At 37.9% G+C, this 14,572-nt stretch overlaps 1 protein-coding gene across 1 annotated transcript in view; it reads right to left on the reverse strand.

The window, feature by feature from the left end:
- Nucleotides 1–1,442: 1,442 nt before the first annotated feature.
- Nucleotides 1,443–14,572, reverse strand: part of LOC109094963 (ski oncogene-like) — a 65,385-nt gene continuing 52,255 nt past the window's right edge. The window contains exons 2-7 of the mRNA XM_042761959.1: nt 10,169–10,288; nt 9,491–9,606; nt 8,466–8,743; nt 7,091–7,419; nt 6,110–6,340; nt 1,443–5,580 (exon numbers count right to left, since the gene is read on the reverse strand). Coding sequence (XP_042617893.1) covers nt 5,386–5,580; nt 6,110–6,340; nt 7,091–7,419; nt 8,466–8,743; nt 9,491–9,606; nt 10,169–10,288 — 1,269 coding nt within the window. The 3' untranslated portion in view covers nt 1,443–5,385. The remainder of the gene's footprint in view (nt 5,581–6,109; nt 6,341–7,090; nt 7,420–8,465; nt 8,744–9,490; nt 9,607–10,168; nt 10,289–14,572) is intronic.

Genomic DNA, 14,572 nt, shown 5'->3' on the forward strand with positions numbered 1-14,572 from the left:
GAGGGTTGGCGAACAACAACTATTAAAGCATCAGTCTGTAGAGCAGCCGAGACCAGAAGGTATAATTCAAAGCTCAGCTTTATCAGCATTAAACCCTATGACACCTTCAACACAATGCTTTATAAATGTAGGACTGGTGAATATTTGGCAGTATAAGGCCTTTTGTACAGACCAGTTCAAACAATTATTAAAAAAAAAAAGGGGGGGGGGGGGGGGGCATGTAATTTTTAGGCTTTAATTGTAATAGACAACAGATGAGGCTAACCTGTGTGTAAAACAAATACAGCGAACTAATTGTTTTCATATGTGTGGTTATGTTAGTCATTTATCTGTCTTTTGGCCCAGGAGCATCCAGTGACACAGAAATCCAACTTCATGTTTGTAGTCATTCCCCTGGGAGATTAAAAGATCTACATTTCCCGTAACATTACTCAAGTCTTCATCAAAATCGAGTCTGTCGGGCCAGACATGCAGTCACACAGGGTCAACTGGAATTGAATGATTTTAATCTCCCAAGGTCCACTGATTCAATAATGCCATCACTGTTCATAGTCACATTCAAAATGGAGCACTTCTCCCAGCTTTCTGACAGCATAGTTTTTCATTTAGTCATGGTATCATACTGCATAAAAAAGGTTTAGATTACAATTGAAGACAAATTGTATTAGCTCATTTACATAAGCCAAATTAAATATTACAAATTAATTATTTTTACAACTTTTTTTTTTAAGTGAAGTGACGTGTGGCCAAGTATGATGACCCATTTGTGCTCTGCATTTTACCCATCCAAGTGCACACACACACACCGTGAACACACACTTAGAGCAGTGGGCAGTCATATTCAGTATTACTTTTTTTCAGTGTGTTATTCATTATTTTTGTTGTTGTGTCAGTCAAAATATTTTTTTAAAAAGATTTTCATTCAAAATAATGTAATTACATTTAACATATTAATAATTAATTAATGATTAATTGTGTATAATTAGCATATTTTGAATACTTGAAGTAAAAGTCTGGATTTTAAAATATATATATATATATATATTATTTCTACAGAATATGACATTTAGATGAACGGCATTTTTTATTACACTATTCACTTGTAGTTCCTCATCTTAAAGGTAGACAAAGGTGCTTCCTGAATTATTAATCAGCAAGCTTCATAAATCTGATTCATTGGCTCATGTGAGCCACTATTACCATCAATGAAAAGAGCTCTACCTTATATCTTCATATCACCTGTTAAGCAGGAGCAACAAGACATAGAAAAAAAAATGGCAACAAGTAAACACATTTTCTTTGAAGGATCAACAGAAAGAATATTTCTAGTGAATTTATCAAATAAAATTTAGTGAAGGTGCAGTGAAAAGGTTAGTTATTTCAAAGGAAAAGAAGGAAAGATGCTGTTCCACTGAGACTGAAATAACAAACAGAACAAAAGGTTTCTGGACAAACAACTTTATTTTTGATTATGGGTCTATACACTGTACATCCTGACACTGCAGTATATAAGCCAAACTACTTTCAACTCTAATCTCATAGAGCTCTCTATCTTACATTATAATCCATGTGAGGGGGAAAAGGGGACGTCTAAGAGGGAAAAATTGGCCAGATCCAAGTGTATAAGCGGCATCAGTAGTAGAAGAAAGCATAATCTCTTACATAAAAATAATTTCAAGAGTTGCAAAGTTTATAGTATATTGTTATAGCAGCAGTGAAGGGCTAAGATGATATATCGGCATGGGGGGAAAAAATAGAACAGATTGTTAAAATAAGAATCTGAATGCCTGATTCAACCAGAACTGATGTTTTTGATTTTAGTTGAATGTAACAAAACATTGATAAGCAAAAAAAAAAAAAAAAGAAAAAAAAAAAAAAGAAGGAAATAAGTGGAATAAAGGACCGAATATGCTTGCACTGGGAATACAACCTTTGAAATAATTGTTTTTAAAACATTTTCTATCTTTTTTGTTTTTAAAAACACAACATAAAATATATCAACATTATGCAAGTTTTTTTCTCATTCTGACAAAAAAACAAAACAAAGAAACACAATATACATTTATGATACACTTTTTTGTAAAATGAAAAGAAAACAGCTATATACATTGGTGAATTTGTACTTTCATCATCAGACTGGCTAATCCTGCTCATTTATCAGTGCACTCTAAAAAAAAAAAAAATGCTGGGTTAAATACAACCCAGCGCTGGGTAAAATATGGACAAACCCAGCGATTGGTTTGTTTTTGACCCAGCAGTTGGGGTACTCCCCAGAAGGCTAGGTTAAACATTTAACCCAACTATTGGTTGAAAACAATCCACTCGCTGGGTTTTTCCATATTTAACTCAGCATTTTTTAGAGTGTAATGTTATGTTATTATTGCTTTATTTTAGATCTTTTTTATTAGCAAAAAATGGCTCCTTTAGAAAAAAGTCCACATTTTTAATTTTATATTGGGAGCAAAGGAACCTTTGTGATCAATTTCTCCCTTTTTCATAGAAAATCGCAAACAAAGTCAACTACACATATCAATTTGCGTGTAAAAACAACTACAAAACCTCATCGGAAAATTTTTTTTTTGGTCTGTAAAAATGCACAGCCCCTTGCTACTGTTAAGACACTGAGCTTCCTATAGACCCCCGTTTAGTATCTTCGCTGTAGCCTGCAATGTACAGGTCAGGGCATGTCATATCATTTCAAAGGCTCTTTTTACATCTATAGCAAAAGTAACCTCTTAAACATATTTTGAATCCTTAAAAACAGAGAAAGAAAAGAGTTTATTTATTCCGATGTACATTTAAAAGCTATCTTAGTATAAGATTTCAATTCTTCTTTAACAGTGGCAATTGGAGCATTAAACTCTGCTATGCATTTTTCTTGTATTTAATTATTCATCGTTTTTTGAAGAAAACAAAAACAAAAAACAAACAAACAAAGGAATACTGACAAACTGGCATTAAACCCTATCAAATAAGCTGTGGCTTGCTCTTAAGCAATGATAGTCAAGTTCATTCTGGCAAAATGGGGCGAGCCAAAGAGGCTCCCCCAAATGACAGTGCAAATGGGACGTCCCGCTCTCACCATCTGACCGCTGTCTGAAGCAGTTCAATGCACCTTACAGTCGGCCACCGTGGAAAGGGGCTCAATAATTGTTCCTCTTCTGGAACCCCAAGGGCCCAAAAACAGGCACTTGAGGGTCTCCAGCATTGCATATGCACATAAGGTTTGTATTTAGCCCAAGAGTAATGCCGTTAATGTTGCATTTAAGATTGTTAAGAGCTGAAATTTATTGTTAAGAGGGTTTTGTTTTCCTTTGTAGTTAAAAACAAGATTAAAATTGCTTTATATTGCATAACACAATAAAAAAACTTACATATACAGTTTTAATGCCCAATAATGAATATATGAATGGCAGACTTTTATCTTTTTCTTTTAAATTCCATGCATATGAAAGAAATTACATAAGCTTGCTATTAAAAGAAGGAACATAAGCAATAAAATATTCACACAATCTGAAAAAACATCCGTTATAACAACAACAACAACAAAAATGAAAAGAGCCAAAACGTAACATACATTCTGATTGCATTGTACCCAATGTATATAAATCACTTATAAAATATATGTATTTTCAACAAAATCTTTCTCAGCTAAGTGTGTGAGCATTTAAAGATGCATTTATTAAACCATCTTGATTTTCTTTCGTTCGTCAGCAATCCTCTTCTCGTTTTGTACACTGTAATACGCTCTTGCTCACAGCCGAGAGGTGCACCTGCATTGATATTTAGACTCCCTTTTATCAATGCATGACAGTTTGTGTGTCCTATTCATTCCGAACGGTTTTAAATCTGATTCGGAACTGTTCAAAACCTGTAGAAATCCAGGAAAGTAACAATAACACTTTAGCAACGATTATAATCATATATAGATAACTATGATAAATGTTGAATTAAAGTCAGATTGAGGGAATGGCTGTGTGCGCTGTCCACACTTCAGCAAGCAAGCATGTAGAACCTTTTTTTTTATTATTCTTGCGGTTTTATATACAATAGTTTGTCTTAAACACATGATTACATTGCATTTATTAGAACTGCATATAATTAACAAAATGTTTATTTCAATTTTATACTTAGGAATACTAAAAACTCTCTGAGATAAATGTGTGGGAGCGTAATGCATTTAGACAGTATTTTGTAATGACAAAGTGCGATTCATTATTGTAAAGTAAAAAAACAAAGCGAAAAGAAAAAAGAAACATTTTCATATTTACATATTATAATTTACTTAAAAAGAACAATTTGTGGTTCTTGATCACGACACCTCCTGCCCTAGAAGCCATATTTTTTATGCTTTTAGTTTATTCCCAAAAATGGCCGCCCACGTTTGTGAGCCGGGCCGGTTGTCAGCATCTCAGCCCACGGAGAAGCTGTACGCGTGTGTGATGAGAAGAAATCCAAACCCTCGTGGAAAGCAGAAGCCACAAACCTCCGAATCCACACTGACCACGATTTTAAGATTCGCCGACAGGTTTTGACCCTCAAACGCACTCGTGGCGTTTCACACGACAGCTTGCGAGGGGAGCATTTGTTTGCCATTAAAAGAAAGTGCTCTGGCTTGATCATAACACTTACTTGAATACAAATCTCTCCCTTTCAACAGGACTGAACTTCTCCACCTCTAGCTCTCCAAAGCCCTTCAACGCTCTCCTGACCAGTATCTCTTTACCATTGTTAAAGATACAAGTGTGTGTAACCATTTGTCTCCATGGCTTCTTTTAACCAGCATAACATGTATGTACAAGTAAAAGGGGGTAAATCTGAGGCTTTGATAAGTCACTGAAATTTTTATCTCATACACGCTCACTAACAAGTCTCTTAAATAGCTTATTACAAAGTGATTTTCGTCTTAGTTCCTCAAAACGAGAGAGGAAATGAAAGGAAACAGGAATTTCTGATGGGATGATGATGAGTCCTTGTCTCTTCGATAACAACGTGGGCCGAACAGCATGCTTAAAAATTGCCGTGTAAAATTTTTTTCGTCATTATTACCAATTTTTTGTCATAGAAAAGTCTTCGTTTCAAAATGTATTCAGTTTCAGGCACAGTTAGCTTTTGTGCTATTGGCTTCATTCCGAATGGACTTGCATTTTTTTTTTTTTTTACGTCTGGTTGGAGGCGAGGTGCATTTCAGTGCTCTCAAAGTAAACCTTTTTCAAAAATGTGTCTAAATTTCATCAAAAAATGTTCAGGATACCTCCGGATTTGCGCTGGCTAAGAGGCAGGTAGGCGGGAGTTCACCCGCGTGCTAGTTGACATGATTGGGCGGTTGGTGCTGTCAATCAGGACGGTGTTGATGTGGATTGGGTGGAGTCAAGAAAAAGAGGATTAGTTGGAGTCTTTGGCGGGTGGGGGTGGTGCGTCTGTGCCGTTCTTGCTGGGGCTTTTGGGCCACAGCTGTTCCTGTAGCTCCTTGACCACTCTCTCCAGGTGCTCCCTTGCCTCCCGCTCTTGCATCAGATCGGCTCTCAGCTGCTCTCGGTCTGCCTCAGCGTGCTGCAACTTTACTTGCAGGTCTTCAATCTGGAAATGTACCATATAAAGATGATGAAAGATGAATAAAGAGGCCAGAAATTAGAAGCAAATCATTTAGTTTGACCAAATGCTACAGCGCTGTCTATAGTCACACTGTATTCCACGTGTAGCTTACAATGTATTACAGTTTTCAGTGTGTGAGTCTGAAACACACAACTCTGACAGGAAGTTACCCTGTTTCCTTCTGAGAAATGAAATGTATCTCATCAGATTTGTGAGGCCGAACCCAGTCTGAGAGTTCATTTGAAAGTGTGTGTGGGTGGGGTGTCATGTTACATCAGTCTAAGCATACCTTTGATTACTCTTCATAAAACAGACACTTGTTTATCCTGAGCCACTTCCAGTACATTTATAGCACAGGGACAGTCACTCTGGGAACAATCTATGGTTTAGTGTCTTGCTCAAAGTTATAATAGCTCTAAATTACACCTTTGAACCCATGACCTTTCGGTTACTAGCCCAGATCTTTAAACGCTTATCTAAGTAACAGCGTGTGAATGAATGTGATTGAACTAACCTGTGCAGAGTACTTGGCTCGTAGACGGCCGGCCTCACAGCCCTTGTCACACACTCGTAGCTGTCTGGCCTGCTCCAGTTCTCTCTTCAGTCGTATGCGTGACTCGTTGGCCTCTCTCATTTTCCTCTCACTTTCAGCACGCAGACGCTCAATCTCCTTGCGCAGGTTCCTCTTCGCCTCGGTTGCCTCACGGAGCTTCTCCTTCTTAGCAACACGGAGAAACTCCAGCTCCTGTGGAAGGAATGGGAATAAACTCATGATTGCTCATTCTGAAAACAGTGTGTGTGTGTGTGTGTGTGTGTGTGTGTGCATGTACGTGTGTGTGTGTGTTTGTGTGTGTGTGTGTGAGAGAGAGAGAGAGAAATAATGGAACTTATGGAAACATGAATATAATGAATGTTTATTTTACAAAAACTGGTATGTTTTAGCCCATACTTGAACACCAAGTTGGTCTGGATTTTTCATGAATGAAGTTGCACTACATTGTTGAAAAGGGGTTGCACCCTATTCAGTTTCATTTCTGTTTAGTATACTACTGCTAAAACAATTCGGTGTTGTTATTTTCAGAAAGATGGCGATACATATATGGCAAAATATATATGCATACATAATAATAATAATTATATTAAATATAATCTTAATTATATTTATAAAATAATGGTGCTATTGACTGATAATTATATAAGATTTCATATTAAAGATATTATAAATTATTATATTTAAACAGAATATTTTTGAAAATTATATATAATTAACATATAGCTTTATGAATATATTAAGTGAAAGTTCAAAATCACATGTATGACTCGTCATTGCAAAGATGAAATGATTCCTCCAGTGTGCTGTTGTGTGAATCAATTCTTACATAAATAGTTGCATTAAATTCAATGGTACAATTTACATAAGAATGGATTTATAAAAGATTAAAAAAAATAAAATAAATCATGTTTCATGAATCAATGTCTCTGTAAATGTGTGTACCTGCTGGAGGTTCCGTTTGGCCTGTAAGGCGGATCCCAGCTTCTCTTCCTGTTTTACCCTCATCTTCACTATCTCGTGTAGAAACTTTTCCTTTGACTCTTTTGAGTCCAGGCCGTTGTCAAGAGCCTGCCTCAGCATCTCCAGCTCTGACTCCAGGTTCGTCATGGCATGTCCCTCCCCTCCAGACACCAGAGGACCTTCTGGGGGCCCGCTGGCTGGCGTCAGAACTGCTGGTAAGGTGGCTCCGGGACCAGAGGGAGAACTCAAGTCCTTAGCAGAGCTCGAGGATGTAAAAGATGGGGAGGAGAGTGAGGAGAGCGATGAGGTGACTGAAAGAAAAAAAAAAACAAGATCGAGAAGAGAAATAATTTAGTGGTGGATCAGACTATGTGGGCTTCATTGGTTCGTATATCTGCCAGTTTTTTCAAGCACCTGTCAAACACACAAGATGTGCTTTGAAATGAGCCGTAAAGGATGAGGAACGAAAGAACCCTCATTGATTTTCTGCCGCATTCACACAAGAGCTGTTACTGTTCTAATCCACCTCTCTCCAGAGCGCTCAAGGTTGACTGAAAATGAACTGTGTGCAAATGATGTGTGAACAAAATCTTAATGTATTTAAATGAGCACTTTTGTTTCACAACGCAGCGGCAAAATCAAGGGTCGCTGTTAAAACACTCTAAAACAAGCCAAACTGCTCCTCAAATACATTAAAGGAATGTAGCATTCCTTCATTTATTTAAAAGTAAATTTTAACTCGCCTCTTATTTTGTAAAAAAAAAAAACTTGAGCAAGGCATTTTAGATGCAATGTTACATGTACAGTGTTAATATTTGTGGTTTTACTGTCTAAACAGTGTGTATTTTGCACCACAGACGTCCATTGTGATTGCAATACTGTAAAACTATTTCTGATCATTTTCCAAAGTCATAATTTGTACATAAATTGTATAAATTATGTACTGTTATTTATATTAAAAAAGGTTTACAATAACTAATTTAAAATGTAATTTTTTCATGTGATGACAAAGGTGAATATTCATTAGTCATTACTTCAGTCTTTAGTGTCACATGATCCTTCAGAAATCATTCTAACATGCTGATTTGGTGCTCAAGAAACATTTCTTATTATTGATTAATCTTGAAAATAGATGTGCTTTATCTGAAACAGACATACGTCACTTTTGATTAGCTGAATAAAAGTAGTAACTGTAGTAACTGCCACTTTTGATCAAAGGTAGGTATCACAACAGTATAATGTACAGCATTAAAGACTAAATTAATTTTCTGCTGTCAATAAAGCTTAACATGCTATGAACCTGGAACATTCCTTTAATGAAATGGAGTGACAGTGAAAAGGTGCGTCATGCACTCACATTCCTCACGGCTCTCCACTTCCACCTCCACATCAGAGTCTCGCTCCTCCTGTGAGGGCGGCAGGGGCTTGCTGGCAGTGGCCGAGGGGCAGGGCTGTGGGCTAGGGTGGGTCTCACCAGTCAACCTTCTCTTCCGCCCCCGGCTGGCACCTTCGCTTTCCGCCCCATGTGGTTGTGAGCTGCTGGGTGCGGTAGGAGAGGCTTGCCCTCCTTTCTGGAGGGGCGTCAGAGCTACGTTGGGGGCCACGGCGCTCTCCAGGCTCTTGTAGTTGTAGAAGCTGCAGAAGAGGATTTGGAGTGAGTGAGCAGATCACTTATGCAGTGCTTCTAATTTTTAGTAACAGTTCACAAATGATGCACTATAGGTTGCTGTACGCTGTGCTTGTGTAATGGCGTTATCTAACATCATCTTAAAGAGTATGGGTGATTTAGAAGTGAATAATCCAAACCAAATGGCAGATTGACAGGAAAAAACCATCTCTGCAACCCACAAACGAAGGGTGGGGAGATAACAATGACTATTGCGAGCAGTTTCACAGAAACCGATCTGGGCTCAAAGCAGTGACTCACCCAAACCCTCTCTAGTTATGATGGTAAAGTTAAAACCACATATATCTAAGCAAACAATGGCCAAAAGTCTTGCATCATGCTCCTCTGGACAGAAGATCCAAACCTTATGCTGAACCGCAAACGAGCATGACTAACAAGCTGGTTTACACTGGTTTCACACAAGTGAACATATGCACACCCTTTCTTAATGTTCTGGTTACAAACTTTGTGTACTATATAAAATATTTCATAAAATGATTTCACTGGCTGATTTGGTGGTTTAGTGGTCATCACAAAATATTCAGTTAATAATTTTGTTGTTGGATTGAATCATTTGCATGAACCATCTGAACAAACAGATTTACTTAAAGGAAACCACACTGTTTTCAAAAGAACTGAACTAATATGATGCAAGTATTGACCAATCAGAATCAAGTATTTCAGAGTGCCATGTATTATTTATTATTATTGTTTACCTGTCACGTAACATGCTAGTAGGTCTGCTGCCTCCCTCCTTATCGCCAACAGAGATGTTTGGAGACCATGGCCTGAAGGCAGACGGTCTCTGTCTGGGCTGGATGCAGTTGAGCCCCTGCAGCAAGACAGAGAGATGTCAAAGAGACGTCTACTGTGTTGCATACAAGTTTTTCACAGTAGAGAACACAATCGAAATGCATTCTAACATGAACACAGAGAACAGAGACTATCTGCACAGAGAGCATGAAAAATATTTTTTTTACTTGCAGAAAGTCTCTTGAATTTAACAGACAAAGTGAGAGAGACAGATAAAACAAGCTTGAAGAATGACCAGCAGTATAAGTACAGTGAGGTCACTGTGTCTGCTTGAAATCAGAGAACTATGCAAGCCTATTTGCAGGCTCTCTTCATTTAGGAGAATTGATTTTTTTTCAAAAGAACATCATCAGTTATTTTGGGTTGAGATCTTGTTTCAGAAGAATTTGATTCTTTGTGGCAAGAAAACAGTTGCTTGGCTCCAAAAATCTTCTTAGGAACAGCCAAGTTTCATACACAGACTCGTACAATATTAATACATAGATAAATATATAATTATCTGAACTCTGTACTCTCATACAACTAATCACATGTATCCACCTACAACAACAACAAGAACATCAACAAAAAAGCTTTGTAACCTTATTGGCTGATGCAGAGAGGGATCGTAGCCAATCAGGTTGCTTGTCTTTGTCTCCTGAGGGCGACTGTGCTGGAAAGTCATCATGTTTAGACTTCTTGGCAGGAATGGGATCAGACGCCTAGAGAGGGAAGAAAAGAAAGCCAAAGAGAGAGAAACGATGAGTGTTGCTCAATATGAAGAAAAATGAAGTCATCGTCGTTCTGATTTGTTACATTTCATGCATTCACATTCGGTTCAGTGCACATCGTACTGTCTAGTCAGGCATTCAGATGCCCTACGGCCCTCTGTAAACTAGAGAACAGTAATAGCAGGATCGATGCAAGCAGTCGGTCACATTAAATGAGAGCCGCGCCAGAGGGTGCCTATCACTTCAGACAGAGCTGTGAACTGCAGGAGACAGGTGCAAAGGGAACGTATCTGAGGAGTAAAACTGTGAACGTTAAATTTAGTACAAGTGCTGACACTATGTGAGACTGCGTGTATGTATGCCGGAAGGAAAAGGTCGGATGTATTGTTCAGATGCTTAATAGGTTGAAAGAACCATCTGCTTTCATGTTGCCACGTGAACACGTGAGTGCAAATATACGCCAAGCCAGTATTTGTTTAATTCTGTCACTAATGGTTGTGCGATGACCTCACTCCTGCTGGATTCCTCACTGACTGCAGTATAATCCTTAAAATACACTGACCTTCCTTTTCTACACTCTCATTTACTCCAGAAAACCTGCAGTGTGCGCCACCCACACATTTCTCGCTTATTAACACAACCCGCAGACGTTTAAATGCTAAAATAATGCACAGCGACTGGACAAGCGGTATCAGCCTCCGGCTATAAATCTGCACCAACTTTGTCTGGTGGACTTTGAGAGCCTATGAGAGCTATTTTCGAGCAGGGCTTCTCGTGGGAATGTGAGAGGAACCCAGCTGACAAACTGCAGCATCTCGGCCTAGTGCCCTAACTGGCCCGGCAGCAGGGGCTTCTGGGTAACATGCTTCCAACTGGGTTGCACAGTGTCTGGAAGGTTTGACACAGTTAAAGGTAAAAGACTCTTTTTTTTCAGTCAGAGATGCAAAATATTTCATTTTTGAATAAATGCAGTGGGGGAGTCAATTACTTTCAGAGTGAAAAGAGGGTCATTCACGCAAAAGAGCACGCTGTTGGGCTGGTGCTGTTTGCATACATGAATGATTCCATCCCGTATGACCTCATTCGGCAGACTGGTCTGCTTGGGCGTGGTGAATTTTCAGCAGCACAGTGTGATTATATGACCCTGAAACCAGTCACTTGCCACGTGCCTGTGTTTATTCATGGATTAGACCTCTGACATAATGGCACCAAATCTGGGAGATCTTCCCTAATCTGGGCTAGAGAAGGCCGGAGGTTTCTGCATTCTAGAACATCAGTTACACAGGGTGCTTACATACTAGAAAAAAGATGGAGAATGAGATCCAAGCAGAAAAGCACAGGAGCCACTAGACCCAATTTTCATTAGTCAAAGGATAGAATACTTAACTTATTTAGACTAAATACTAAACGATTATTAACTTTTTTAGACTATAACTTAACTTTTTTACACACACACACACACACACACACACAGAATGAAAAAAAAATTATATATTCTAAAAATATAAATAAAATAACTTGTAGTATATTAAAACAGTTCAGTTTAGTTTTTTATATATATATTTTTTAATTGTAGAATATATAAATTAATTTTATATATTAGGATATAAATAGGATTTACATTTTGTATATAAAATAAAAATAATAAAATATACACACAAATACACACACACACACACACACACACACACACTGTTTGCTGTAGTGTAAAAAAAAAAATCTAAATGAAAAACTAAAAACTCTACTGAATTGTTTTAAATGCAACTGAATAGTGAATTTAGGCATCACAACATTATATAATTGTAATCAATGCACTGGCAGAATTCTATACTCTAGTAAGCATCCTTATAAGATCATGCTAACTGCAGACAGTCAGATGACCATAGTCAGGCCACACTGCAGGAGAGAGGAAATTACCTATAAATAACATCCTTGTAGCTTAGTCTGGGTCTTCCAGCTGGACACTTTGAGGTCCCTCTACAACACACCAGAACTCTGACATTGACTGGACAGTCATTCAGATAAATATATAAGTAACGTCAAGTCAAACAGACAAAATAAAAAAGCCAAGATTTGGATTTAATAGTGGTCTACTACCTGACAGCCACTAAATCGGCAGTTGAAAAAGGGCTGCAATTGAGACAGGGCCAGAGAAAGGCAGAGATCTTTCAATATTGCTACTATTTCTATCTTCCACTTTGTACATTAGAGTCTCTGTCTATCAGACAGATATATCTGTCATCTTCACAGTCATTGCTTCCTCTTTTCTTGCTTTCATCTGATGGGTAGCAAAGGGGCCTCGTTTCAATGCCCCCTTTTAAACTGGACCCCAGCTTCCATTCTCATATCAAACAATGTGCTTACGGGTATGAAAATGGCACCAACCCATGCAGCATCTTAGTGTGTGTATGTGTGTGTATGTGTTGTATGTGACAGAAAGGATGCTGTAGACTGGCATCCAAAGCACTGTGAGACATGCAGACAGGAAATCACACCTTTTGATATGAAGCAGGACGCAGCAGCATGCGAGAGACATACTTAGATGTGAGCTCAGCCCCGAATAAAGCACAAAACATGATATCCTTTTTGTCTTTCTGAGGAATCTGACACCTTGTTTTCGTCATGTTAATTCTGTTATTGGAAGATGTCTTCAAACGTACTAAATAAGACAAACGCACACTAAAAACAGGAGTACACAGGATGGACAAGTTTCTGCAAAGCGGTTTAAAACTGCAGGTGTCTGAGGAAGGGCGGGGTGCCACACACACACACACACACACACACACACACACACACACACACACACACACACACACACACACACACACACACACACACACACACACACACACACACATATTCTGCCTTGCACGTTGGTGTGAGAACTGAAGAAAGGCTTTTGCTAGAAGGTTTTTTGTTGCCCGCTTGAGGGATGACAGAGGAAATGTGTTTCGAAGGGCTGAACACCCACATGAACGTTCACTTCTTGCAACATTACACACAATTAACCTACTAAACAACTAATGGAGTTGCTAAATCGCTTCTCCTGTCTCGACGTACTCATAACGCCACCACTCCCAGTCTAGTCCTGTGTTTCCTGTGGCACAGATTGCAGGATTTCCCTCCTAAACAAGCAATTGCATTCCAAACAAACATGACTGACAGAAACTTCCTGATGTGACGCTGGCAATGTAAACATCTTCCTATGGTCTGTGTTACTGCTTAAAAAAGCAATAAGCCAATAAGAATGTAAGTGATTTTACTACAGGTAAGGCACAATGTGATGCCTAATATTTTTTTTAATATTAATATCAATGATATTATTAATATTTAAAATAGTATTAAAATCAAGTAATACATTTCTTTTTTTATTAATAGTTTTTTAGACACTGTGTGAAGCGTAAGAAAAATATGAATACTATTTTCTTAGACTTCACGCTGTCTAAAATTAGTAATAAAACAATATTATTAAAAATGAATTTTAATTAATTAATTGATATTTTGTACATTATTATTTTTCCTCGTGCTGTGACTAAGAATAAATAAAATACTATTATTATGATTATAAAAAAACTATTATTATAATTAATATTAATATTTAAAACAAACAAGTTAATATAGTTAATTATAAAAAATACACATATTACAATTTCATTTATTACATTTTACCTTTATTTAAAAAAATTCTAAACATTGTTCTTAATTAGATTCATAAATATCTGCTTTAGAATTTTTCGAGTTACTCATTTCAAATCTAGTTATCGGAAAAGTTGTGACTAGCACGGCATGGCTTGTTCTCCACAGACAGGTTTGACTGATGAATGTTGCTATTTAGCTGTGAGACAGGTTAAGACTATGAGACAGGTGTTTTTGAAGCTTGTGTGACAAGCTTATATATCCACGCAAGTGTGAATGCCGAAAGAGCAAACCAGTTTTTTGTTTTGTGTGAGCGTCAGTGTGTGTAAGCGATACTCCACCCTCTCTCTGACCTGAACATGGCCTCCCCCTTGAGCTGAACTACAGGCCTCAGCCGGAAGGGAGGAACTTCCTGTAAAACTAGCAGAGCGCAGCTCTCCCTCTCTCCCTCCGTCTCTTGCAGTCTTCAAATGGGTTGTCATATTTCTCACCAGGCAGTGACCACAGAAACCTTAACCGTACAGGTGTCAGACTAAACATGATCTAAATGGTCCACAATGTTGCATTTTGTCCATACACTGAGGTGATCAAAAGTGAAATCTCTCATTTAACTTCAATTAGAAAGACTGTCAATTCTAG

This window comes from Cyprinus carpio, chromosome A8, assembly GCF_018340385.1.
Source record: "Cyprinus carpio isolate SPL01 chromosome A8, ASM1834038v1, whole genome shotgun sequence".
Classification (NCBI taxonomy): Eukaryota; Metazoa; Chordata; class Actinopteri; order Cypriniformes; family Cyprinidae; genus Cyprinus; species Cyprinus carpio.